The sequence below is a fragment of the Myotis lucifugus genome, unplaced genomic scaffold (assembly GCF_000147115.1).
Source record: "Myotis lucifugus unplaced genomic scaffold, Myoluc2.0 scaffold_387, whole genome shotgun sequence".
Taxonomy (NCBI): Eukaryota; Metazoa; Chordata; class Mammalia; order Chiroptera; family Vespertilionidae; genus Myotis; species Myotis lucifugus.
Window position 1 is genome coordinate 479,667 of NW_005871435.1, and position 12,996 is coordinate 492,662.

At 39.6% G+C, this 12,996-nt stretch overlaps 1 protein-coding gene and 1 pseudogene across 6 annotated transcripts in view; one reads left to right on the forward strand and one right to left on the reverse strand.

The window, feature by feature from the left end:
• The window catches only part of AP2B1 (adaptor related protein complex 2 beta 1 subunit), a 96,870-nt gene that overhangs the window by 51,483 nt on the left and 32,391 nt on the right, over positions 1-12,996 (reverse strand). For all 6 annotated transcript variants that reach the window (XM_006101919.3, XM_006101918.3, XM_023743402.1 and 3 more), the window contains 4 exons: positions 12,248-12,413; positions 10,321-10,419; positions 7,984-8,243; positions 4,245-4,437 (listed from right to left, as the gene is read on the reverse strand). In XM_006101919.3, the coding sequence (XP_006101981.1) occupies positions 4,245-4,437; positions 7,984-8,243; positions 10,321-10,419; positions 12,248-12,413 (718 nt within the window). The remainder of the gene's footprint in view (positions 1-4,244; positions 4,438-7,983; positions 8,244-10,320; positions 10,420-12,247; positions 12,414-12,996) is intronic.
• Positions 6,699-6,996, forward strand: LOC102440547 (annotated as a pseudogene).

Below are 12,996 nucleotides of genomic sequence, written 5' to 3' on the forward strand. Positions count from 1 at the left end.
CACGGCCCCTTCCCCCAGCCAGCTCTACCCCCAATCAGCACTCCCCCACTCCAATCAGGGGCAAGGTGGGCAGCTACCACCCACAGCCCTCCCCTGGGCTGGCCCCGCCCACACACACCAATTGGGGGCGGGGCCTGCCAGCCAATTTCCTGCGGCCCCTCTCCCTGGCCCTGATTGGGCCCCAATTGAGGCCAGGCCAGGGGCCAGACCCCACCCATGCACAAATTTGTGCACTAGACCTCTAGTTATTCATAATAGCGCACAATTTAAAACTTAGGAATTGTTTATTTACAAAATTTTCTATTTAATATATTTGGACTACAGTTGACCACATGTAACTGCAACCATAAAAAATAAAAAATCGTTGATAAGGGGGACTAATGCATTTCCTGAATGACGATTCCAGAAAGTCAAACTCACTAAATCTCAAAATTTCACAAGTGCAATAATGAAAGAGGGTGAACAGATCTAAAGGAAGGATCCCCAGGAAAGGAAAAGAGAAGAATAACATTATCTTCCAGTGAATATCAAGCTTTAAAACAAGAATAGAAAATGGGTAGCTAATCACCGCCCACCCCCCCCTAAAAAAACAACAAAAAAACCCAACTCTTTTCAGTTTCTAATTATGGGAAGTAAACAAGGGTAAGAAAAGACCTTAGGACTGAGCAACTAAACCTAAATTGGTCAAATTCAACTTTTGATCAACTTCTGATAGGTTGTATCACCTAAAAGCAAATCACAATGGAAAAATGTCCTGGGAGAAAGAACAAAGGTAAAGTCAGAGAGGTTTATTTTTATAGGAGGTGCCGAAGAGGATTACCAGAATATAATTCTTCTGTGGAAATTACTGTCTTGGCTAAGAGATCAACTTTTTAGCCGAAACCGGTTTGGCTCAGTGGATAGAGCGTCGGCTTGCGGACTGAGGGGTCCCGGGTTTGATTCCGGTCAGGGGCATGTGCCTGGGTTGCGGGCGCATCCCCGGTGGGAGATGTGCAGGAGGCAGCTGATCGATGTTTCTCTCTCATCGATGTTTCTGACTCTCTGTCTCTCTCCCTTCCTCTCTGTAAAAAATCAATAAAATATATTAAAAAAAAAAAAAAGAAATTAACTTTTAGTATTTTTACCTAACTCCATTTGAAATTTCATATGGCTCAATTTTCTCAACTTAGGCTGCAAAGTTAAAATAACCTGGGTATCTTTTAAAAACATCAATGTTTAGGTCCTCCCAGAACTTGTTTAATTTGCTCTAGGGTTGGGCCCAAACACTGACAGTATTTTTTTTAAATATGGTACTAATTATGTAGCTAAAGTTGAGAACCACATGCTTGAAATCAAAGGTTAGTAGCTGCCATACTTCATTTGCAGCACACCACTGACCTCTATGGGTAAGGTTCTGTTAGAACTAATGATAAAAACAGCAGCCAGTCTAGAGCAGCGGTCGCCAATCGGTGGTCCATGGGCCACCGTGAGGTCCAAAAGGTTGGCGACGACTGGTCTAGAGGCCTTGTTGAGAGCCTTTCTGAAATGAACACTGAGCTTATTATAACCCAGTGCCAGGCAACCACATAACTCTAATCCTGGCCATATTTTAAGTGGGGTCTGGGTCAAATTTTATCACTCCTAGCAACACTATTCTTCCTAGAGAATAAAAGACAGACCTTTAACAAAATAATTGCAAGGGTTTCTTATCCTCCCTCAATTAATGTGGGGTATTACAAGAGCCAGAAATGTGTTTATTACTGAAGTTAAGAGAAAAAGGCACCTGGGTTTACCAACGGGTATAGCTCAAACAGCAAAATGAAGTGGTTCATAGTGGTTACAGATATTCTATGTCTTTACTACCCAACATGTGGTCCACAAACCTGGGAGCTTGTTAGAAACGCACACTCGTAGGCCTCACCCAAGACCAACTAATCAGAATTTGTCTTGGAGATCTCCAAGAGACTTATGTGCTCATTATAGTTTGAGAAGCACTGCTATGAGGCAACAATTCACTCAAGAAATGGTACTATGTATATAGATTAAGTGAAAAATTTTAAGGATTATTTTTCTCCTTAAATTAGGTCATTTGCACAGGAACATTTTAAAAGTGGCAGTCTGCCTGACCAGTGTGGCTCAGTGGTTAAGCGTCGACCTATGGTCACGGTTTGATTCCAGGTCAGGGCACATGCCTGGGTTGTGGGCTCGATCCCCAGTGTGGGGCATGCAGGAGGCAGCCGATCAGTTTCTCTAATTTATTCCTCAGCCTCTAATAGAATATTCTTTACAAAAAAAGAAAAAAGGCCCATGTGTGATGCTGGCTACTATAATCTAAGGAAGTTCTAACAGTTTTTCTATCTAATGTAATACTTGTGAGAATTCTAACAGATTACTGAATAGCTATGTAAAAATAAGGAGAAACCTCATTGGTTTTAGGGGTTCATAAGAGCTAATACAAAGCCAGAAGATATAACACATCTAGCCCGTCCCGTGTGGATCAGTGGATTGAGCATCATCCCATGCACCAAGAGGTCAGCAGTTTGATTCCCAGTCAGGGCATATGCCCAGATTGCAGGCTGGATCCCCAGTAAGGAGCATGCAGGAGGCAGCCAATCAATGTTTCTCTCTCTAAAAAATCAATAAAAACATACTAAAAAAAAAAAAAAGATGTAACATGTCTCTTCCCTTCCATGCTAAAATGGGTCAAGAAACAAGAGCATAGAATTCTGGGCCAGGCAACATCAAAACATAGGACTTCTTTCTCCCCTCCATCTTTCAAACTTAATTTGTCATTCTTAGGTAAAATAAGCAACCAGAAAAATAATTAGGGTTGTTAACACATTAACTTGAGAAGGATGTAACATTCAACTTGTTGTTGATGCATCAACAGAATAGGAAAAGCTATTTCAATGTTTATAAGGGATTTCTGGAAGTCACCATGAATATTTCAATATTCATTTTTCAGTCTTCTGAATCTCTAAGGAGGCTATACAGCATTGCAGAATAATCATCTGAGGAAACTATTGTTCTTATATCATCGGTCAACTACAGCCACTAAAGACATGAATATGAAAAGCAAACACTTATATCCCCCCAAAACGCTACAGGAGTGCTCATTTATGTCACTATAGCTGGAGTCCAGAGCTTGGTCAGTGTAGACTCTGAAAGCAGGACTTCCCATTAGTAAAATGCACAACCCACAGAGATATGACTATTACCCTATTTCCTTAGATTCTCTGCCTGCCAAAAAGTAAATGTACCTGTAGTGGAGGACATGAATGCAGGATAGAATACTGCTCATGAAGTATAAGAGAAAATGCTGGTATGTGTAGTGAAAAATAAGGTTGTTTTGTTTATGTAATCTCTGAGAACATACATTTTCAATCATGGCATCTGCCTTCTAATTTCTGATGTTAAATAAATCAGTTTGTTGGGTACCTTTGTAGTCATTAGGTTGACAAACATCTTATTTGCAACTGTCTAGCTAAAAGAGCCCATCTAATCCCATCACAGTTAAGTACCTAGTTTGCAGGGAGCCATGCGATGAGACCTGGTTTTTTTCTGGCCTTCTACACAAATGGAAGGTCATCTTTAATATTTCTCATTTATCTTCTACAGCAACAAAAACTAATTTTGGTTCCCATTGGTGGCACATATTCAGATACTCTAGACTTTGGAGCCTTTTAGTTTTAGAATCCTGGAAGCTAATTAAATTGGAGGTACGACAGGGTGAGAGCCGGGGGAGAGGAAGAATAATTAAGCAGTACTTCCCAACTGTAATAAAGGTATGTTTTTAATACAAATGGCTGCCTCAAAATCTTTTAGAGTTAGATAGGCCATAAGCCAGTAAAATATTAAAAAGGCCAAGGTTAGAAAGCCTCAAAAGAGGATGATCTCCATAAGGTCATTTAAATGCTATTCAGGTGAAAAGGGGAATTACAGAGGCTATCCAGTGTTAAGCAGCAGGAGCACCAATGAGCTCTGGAAAGAACACTAAACATTAAGATTGCTGAATAGGGTGGTTAACATCAAAAGTTCTATTTAGAGGCAGGACAACAAAGTAATCCTGTACACCTGTAGACATACCCCATACCACTGATGGACAGTCATTAATTCGCTAAAGATAAATAATTCTGTCCTTTATCAGAGGGCAGTGCTCTGCTTATCAAGGAAAGATCTAGTTCTAAAAAGCCAAATAATTTAAAGTTCTTTAGCATATCAAGAATGAAAAACAACCAAGAGAAAGAAGGAAGAAAGATGCTTACCAGACTATCTAGTCCTCCTCCCAAGAGATCCACTGCTCCCACCTGCATGGAGGATACCTGTGGCACATTGACTGGTGGACCGAGATCAAGGTTTAAAAGGTCCCCTAGAAGGTCACCTTGAGAGGGAATAACCTGAGTCTGTTCCAGGTTGGTGGCAGTGGCGGTGCCAACAGGGCTGTCACCTGCATCAGTGCTGTAGACACACATACAAAGAAGGGAAAAGAGAAAAGTCAGTTTCATCTGGGATGTAATAACATGGCAACAAGTGAATGTCAGGTATGTAAAAAATTGGGGGGGGGGGGGGTGCCAGAACCAGTTTGGCTCAGTGGATAGAGCGTCGGCCTGCAGACTCAGGGGTCCCGGGTTCCATTCCGGTCAGGGGCATGTGCCTTGGTTGCGGGCACATCCCCAGTGGGGGGTGTGCAGGAGGCAGCTGATCGATGTTTCTCTCTCATCGATGTTTCTGGCTCTCTATCCCTCTCCCTTCCTCTCTGTGAAAAATCAATAAAATATATTAAAAAAAAATTGGGGGGTGGGGTGGGGTTGATATACATGAAGAGATAACAGCAATTCTTATTTTCATCAAAATACAGTTACTAAAATGAAAAGAAATGTATACTATATAACCTGATTAGTCGATCAATTTTAATTGAATACCTACTCTATGAGGGAGCACCATAATGAGAACTCTGGGAAGAAAAAAAATATATATTTTCTGTTCTCAAATAACTTACACTCTAACAACAACAAAAAAGCAGCATTTACAAAATGATGGAAAAGCACACTCACTGTATAACAGCAGAAATGAACATTGTGTAACAGCAGAAATGAGCACTATTTGAGTGGCTGCATGCGACAGGACACCGATGAGAAACAAAACAAAACTAGGTGGGGCTGACTCTAAAGGCTCCTGAGAATGGTTTCATGGCTAGATTTTGAAGAACAGCATAGTCTGAAAAACTACCAGGGAGAGATCTTCCCAAAAAGAAGGGATGAGCCGTAACTGGTTTGGCTCAGTGGATAGAGCGTCGGCCTGCGGACTGAAAGGTCCCGGGTTCGGTTCTGGTCAAGGGCATGTACCTTGGTTGTGGGCACATCCCCAGTGGGGGGGTGTGCAGGAGGCAGCTGATCCATGTTTCTCTCTCATCGATGTTTCTAACTCTCTATCCCTCTCCCTTCCTCTCTGTAAAAAATCAATAAAATACATTTGAAACAAAAAAGAAGGGATGATTTGTGCAAAGGCACAGAAATGAACAATTGGACTTTAGGATGGTGAAAAAATTATATTGGCAGGAGCAGAGATTGGGATTAGTAAGATTTGGGGGAAGAGAAGATGAGGAAAATGTAATTTTGAAACTAGTCTGGAAAATTAATTTTTTTATATGATAGACAATGCAGAATCACTTTTATTTGTTGAACAAAAAACTAAAAATAACAGTAGAGGAACATTATTCTAGCAGCTGTGTGTATAATGAACTGAAGTTGGGAGAATGGACATGCAGATCAGTTAAGAATAATCTAAACTGCTACTGTCACTACACTGTATGAAGAAAAAGGAATAGGTGAGTTCCAATAGGTAATTAAAAGGACTGGACAGAGGGAAATGACCTTTTCAATAAAATGGTGCTGAGTCAACTGGATAGCTGTGTGGAAAAAAATGAGCCTTGACTCTGACAGCTCACAACATAAATAAAAATTAAAGCAATAAATCACACAAATGTGAATGGGAAGAGCTAGGAGAGTGTCTTGATGACCTTGGAGTAGACAAAAGTTTCATAAAAAGTACTAACCATTAAAGAAAAAATTTGATGGACTGGACTTCATTAAAATTAAGAATATCTCTTCTTCAAATGACACCATTAAGAGAATGAGAGAGGTATTTCCATAGACTAGGAGAAAATGTTTGTATCCATTTTGTTTAAATGGAGCCCAAAATGTTTTCTACACTAATTTGTAAAGCAATGAATCCTACATTCTGGCTATTCACGGACTTAAACAGCAATATATATCAGACAGCGGTACAGAAGGAAAACTACTCCAAACACTCTGGGGTCAAATTCTACTTAGATTTAAGGTTTATTATGATTAATGAAGGAAGGAGATTCAGAAACGATTATAACACACCCATTATAAGAGTTTATTAAAGTGCTGCTCCTCCCAAATTAAAATTGTAAGATAGCTAAAAAGCAAGAGTTCCATGCTACCTGAAAGCTTGTTCACAATAAAATTTCTTACTGAGACAATATGTTAAAAAAGGAACAGGTAACTAAAAAACTGTGTCTATACAGAATCCAGGTTGCTTTTATAAAATAATCCTGCAAATATTATTTCAGTAACAGCTTTACAGCACAAGAGAAGCTGTATTTGCTACCATTATCCATAAGCTTCAACCAAAGTTACAGTAAAGGATAAAGATAGCTAAGTATGGCTCTTTGCTGAAGTCACACTGAGCTGCGAGCGGCTTCAGGGGCGTCTTTAGGAATCAGCAATATGGCAGAAGACATCCAGACCAAAATCAAGAACTACCGGACTGCTCCTTTTGACAGCCACTTCCCCAACCAGAACCAGACCAGGAACTGTTGGCAGAACTACCCTGACTTCCACCACTGAGAGAAGGCAATGACTGCTAAACGGGGTGATGTCTCCATGTGTGAATGGTACCGGCGTGTGTACAAGTCCCTGTGCCCCATATCCTGGGTTTCAGCCTGGGATGAACTGCCGGGCAGAAGGCACGTCTCCTGGGAAGATCTGAACCAGGCATCCCCCATCCTTCTCCCAGGAAGGTGAAGGGGGGCCTGGGTACATCCCACCCTAGAATCCTGAATCATGGCTTAACTGATAATAAATACTTGTTGGAAAAATGTAAGACTGTGTACGTGTAAAAGAGTTGGATTACTGGGCAAGAACCTGGGTTGGAAATAGTACCTGGACCAGTAAGAGGGGCTTCAGAGTGAGTATTTTTTTAAATTTTCTTTTGTTTTTAATTTTTGTTTTATCAAAATTTGACCACCTTTTCTGTGCCAGACAATAGAATGAACGATTATATGAAATAGCCTTAAGTGCCTGTATATGCTGAAGTTTATGTGTATGTTCCCTCAATTGTCAGATAATTTTTAAAACCTTTCTTAGGTAATGAAAATAGTATAATAAAAACACATATATGCCCGGCTGGTGTGGCTCAGTGGTTGAGCGTTGACCAGTGAATCAGGAGGTCACAGTTCGATTTCCAGTCAGGGCGTATGCCCAGTTTTTGGGTTTGATCCTCAGTGTGGGTCGCGCAAGAGGCAGCTGATCAATGATTCTCTCTAATCATTGATGTTTCTATCTTTCCCTCTCTCTTCCTCTCTGAAATCAATAAAAAAATGTATTAAAAAAAAAGATAGCTAAGTGTGCATGTAGGCTTTCCCCCCCCAAGTTTTCAACTCTGGCAAGATTTCTAGTCTCAGTTTACTGAGACTTAAGCAACTTTCAAACTTTATTAGTTTAGAAGATCTTCATAATTTTCTAAACCATACTCTTATCAACTCCCAGATTAGAAGCAAGGGGTCTTTCATCCATTCTGTGGACTTTCACCCACTGTGTGCATGTGTGGTCACTTCTATTCAGACAGAGCCCCCAGGGCAGTATAGTAGAGGTTTGCTGTCCAATTTGCAAACCTACTAGGTATAAAAGCATGAGGAAGACCAACTCTGTCTAAGCAAGGGGACATTTCACACTCAAATCCATTTCACCTGCTCACCTCCCATGATGTATTGGCAAGTGTTTTCGATGGATTCCGTGACTTCCTTCCACAAAAGCATTGGGAGGCTTGTGGTACACAGAGGCCAAAGAACCAATGTGGCAGATTAGCTCATCCAGAAGAGTTGGCTCAATAAGATCTGTCTCCTCAGAGATCAGTGGCTTCTCAGACAAGACTACTTCTTTGGCTGTGACAGGGTCGGTTGAGAGAAGCCGCCAATAAATATAGCCCCTATCTCGAAGGTCAGGATTATCAGAATCCTAATGAAAAGAGAAAGGCAAGGAGGTTTAAATGAAGCTGTTCAGAAACCCAAACTGCTGGATTTATTATCAAGGCAATGCTGTAGTGACTTATACACTGTGGCTCTTAAGACTCAACTTAGACTCAATATAGTTTTAATAGTCATAATTCTATTAACTCTATGTTTCAACGAATCTAAACATAAATTGAGATGGGTTATTCTTAAAATTCAAAGCCAAGTTGGGAAAAGCAAAATAAAGTTTAATCTAGTAAAAATTAATTGATGTAATGGCTTTGGGAGATAAAAATGTTTTTAACTGCTATAAATATTAGGATTATTCATGAAATACATCTTATATATTGTACCCACACCTTCTGTCTTCACTCAAATATTTAAGTATCTCCTATGGAGACACTGTCTAGACCCTGGAAATAGAGATAACAAACAACAGTGTCTGACTTTAATGAGCTCACAGGGTACTATAATTATTACAATTTAGTATGAGATGTGACTGTTTTCTAAATAATAAAAAAAAACTTTCAAGAGAGCACATGGTGCTATCTATCTAGCTATCTATCATCTATGTTTGTGATCATTAAAAAGTGGCAATAAATATCCTGGTATGTACCTCTGAGAGTTAAGTCTATATGGTGGCATTTATTTATGCACAAGTTGTTCCAGTGGTATCATGTTATTAAAATGCAACAATAAGTCCTTGTTTCAATTTTTGTATTTAAAACTCACATACAAAAATAGTTTCTTTATACTAGGCCAATTTGAGGGCTTCCACATGAGTTTATAAAATGAACAGGTTCATTATTTAGCCACCTAAAGTACATGTAATTTAGCTCAACACCAGCAATGATCCAGGTGGTTTTGACTACATAGTTTTAAGTGGTTTTTCTTAGTCATATATTGTTGGTACTTACCAGCCATAAATATTGGGTTCTTATTTCACAAACTTGAGAAAAATATCCCAACTTCCAGTAGAAAAGAGTTATATAAATGTGGTTGTCCTTTTATGCTAACTACTCAGATACCATTAATTGGACAGAAAAGGCAAGTTCAGAGAAACTGCTTAATAATTATTTATAGCCAAATATGAAATAATTATCCACAATGATCTGAAAATTACTAAGGTCACTTACACATGTTGGCTTATACACAATAGTGTTTCTGGCCGGGAAAGCAGGGAATGGGAATTCTCAAAGTCATTCTTAACTTTCAGACCAGAAAAGCAGCATAACACAGTGGATAAGGTCAAAGACTCTGGAACCAGACTACCTTGATTTGAGTCCTAGCTCCACCCCATACTAACTAGGCCTATCTGTCTCAGTTTCCTCATCTATAAAATAGAGTAGTAGCAGTATTGAGATTGAGCTAGCATGTGAAGTGCTTACTAGAATGCCTGGTACATAGTAGTAATCACTATACAAATGATTGTTGTTATGGTTTATTTATACCCTGCCCTGTTCTACAAAGAAATTTAATGAAGTTTACGAAAATGCATTTAAGGCTAGAGAACATAAATTAGGAAGATAAATGCATGCCACAATGACCTACACATTTTCTACAGGAGATCCTTACATTTGATTCTAAGGTTTTGAACAACTGGTATAAAAAAGAAATCTAGTCAGGTAAGTAATTTAGAGGGTCAGGTAACTACACACCAATGCATAGGAAAATCTAAAACTGGTTAGGAATTTGTTTGATGGAGCCTCATAAAGAAGAAAACATAATGAAATGAACAATGACTTTGACAACAACAGATCCACATAGGATAGCTTCCATGACAACACTTACTACAGGATGATGGTATCAGCATGGGGTGGGCAACAGTAGATTTACAGTTGTGGGTATGCAAAACACAGAGTTAATAAAGCTATTGTAATAATCATAACCTGCATGTCTTTTTCCATGCAAACAACTGTACTAGTATAACTGTAAACCTATTTTTGCCCAACCCTGTACATAAGAGTCACTATTTTTATATTTTACAGATCTAAAGACTGGTGAACCTTTCTAATTAAAACCTCCACAAATGGGGAGTTTCATACAATTTAAAATCAACCCCACGCCTTTTCCAGATTTCTTACCTGTGTTGCCAAACTCAAGACCTGCTGTACCAGCTCCTGTGTTTCTGATGGTTTCTTGAGAAACAGCTTCACTATGGCAGTAAGCAGAGTGAGCTGCACCTAAGCAGACATAATTTAATAGATAAAGTGAAAGACATTAGCATTATTCATAGCATCACTTCCAAAATAGTATTTCCAAAATGAATTACTATGGGGTCTTTCTGATTTTGATTAAGAGACAAAGATTAAAACTGAGCCAATATCAACAATATCAGTCAAAGGTATCCATCAACTGAAAACTCAATAGCCTACTATTTCCAAATTGCATTTTTTGGCATCAAAATTGCTTATCTGGCCCTAACCGGTGTGGCTCAGTGGATAGAGCGTCGACCTGCGGACTGAAGGGTCCCAGGTTCGATTACGGTTAAGGGCATGTACCTTGGCTGCGGGCACATCCCCAGTAGGGGGCGTGCAGGAGGCAGATGATTGATGTTTCTCTCTCATCGATGTTTCTAACTCTCTATCCCTCTCCCTTCCTCTCTGTAAAAAATCAATGAAATATTTTTTTTTTAAATTGCTTATCTGTTTCTGACCCAGATAATTACCTATATTTCTGAAAGCACATGCTAACATTGTGAAGATAATAAAACCGGTTCCTGACCCAGTCCTTTATTATTTACTTCCACCAAGAGCTACAACATTGATGCATATATGCATAACCCATGGACACAGACAATAGGGTGGTGAAGGGGCGGGGGGCTGGGGAAGGCTATGGCGGTCAAATGGGGGGAAAGAGGGGACATACATAATACTTTCAATGATAAAGATTAAAAATAATAATAATAAATAAAATAAAAACGGGGAGAAAGAAAAAGCTACAACTTTGGGAGGACTAGGGAATCATCGGTCATACTGGGGCAAGAGCAGAGACAGTAGAATTATGCCAGATCACAGCCAATTAAGAGTGGGATGCTGAACCACAAAGCTACTGGCTTATATGTGTTCCTCGTAAAGGCTTATTACAAACACTGGTGGCCCTGGCCAGTTCTGCTCAGTGATTAGAGTGTCGGCCTGCACACCAAAGAGTTCCCAGTCAAGTGCACGTACCTCGGTTACAGGTTTGGACCCCAGCCCAGGTTGGGGCATGTGCAGGAGGCAACCAATTGATGTGTCTCTCTCACATTAATGTTTCTCTCTTCCCTCTCCCTCCCTGCCTCTCTCAAAAAATAAAATTAAATTAAAATTAAAAATAAAAATACTGGTGGATTACTTACATAAACTTTAAATTGCAGTGAGTGCAAATGCTAGGGGGGAAGGATTTAATAATTTATCTGCTTCTCTGGGCTTCGGCCCTAAGTTCAGGTCTCTCACTTTTGGTACAGGAGAGATAAAGTGGAAAGGAATCCAACCATACACAGAAAATCTTTTCAAACTGCACATGCCAGCCCTTACGGAAGTCCCAGGTGAAAACACCCACTATAATAAGCTGTTAACAATTACTAACAGGAATGGGTAATCATCTTTGGGTGGCAGAAAATGAAAAAGTGGTAACTACTGCTCTAAGCCAGTAGTTGTCAAAGTGTGGTTCTAGAGCAACAGCAGCACGACCACCACCTCCACCATCACCGCCACACTGAGCCTTGTAAGGAAGGAAAACGCTTATTAGGCCCATCTCAGACCTACTGAGTCAGAAATTCTAGGGATAGAGGCCCATCAACCTATGCTTTAACACGTTTTCCAGGTATTTCTGAGGCTCATTGAAGTTTGAGGACCACTGGTCTAAGTTAAGTTGCTTTGGTTCCACCAGAAATCAGCACAACTAAAAATACTCGACCCTTTGGGAGAAAAGTATATATATAAACCTCTCTCACATGAAACTACTGAACATTTACTTTCCCTAAAATCTTCCCCAGAAGATTTATGACATAGGAAACAGATGGAAACTTACCTGGGTGCTCTCATCATGAAAACCCTCCAGGAAGCTCTCTAGTAATTCATCTGCATTATCAATTCGTTCTGCATATTCGCCCACAATCCAAATCATAGCTGCTCGCGCATCTGGCTCATCCAGCGAGTCTAAGTTCTCACACAGAGTGGCAATGATGCTTTCATACCTGATACAACAATGATGGCAAAACTGAGAACTCTACTTAACAATAAAGGTTACAGGTAAAACCACAGACAAGGTCAGACAAGGTACTCTAAACCTAAACACCAAAATATAGAGGCTTTTTAGTACAGGATTACACATGTATTCAATTTTCCTTCAATTACATTTAATAAATAGACCTTAAACGCTTATAAAAGCTCATCAAATATTCCTTTCACAAGGAAAAATTAACCTGTGGTATTAGGTAATACCACTACGGTATATTTCTAAAAATCTTTCCTACATGATCAGAGAATTTTCCTATCTATTATTCCATTTTGTCTTCATGGTAGATGAACAAATCCCACTCCACTATTAGGAAAATGGAATTAGATAACAGCATCCAGATTAGAAACAGTAATTTTGTCCCTTAATCCACATCTCTCTTTAAAAAAATGTTTTTATTGATTTTCAGAGAGAGAGGAAGGAGAAGGATATAGAGATAGAAACATGGATCGGCTGCCCCTTACTGGGGATCAAGCCTGCAACCCAGGTATGTGCCCTGACTTTTTTGTTCATGGGTCAATGCTCAACCACTGAGCAACACT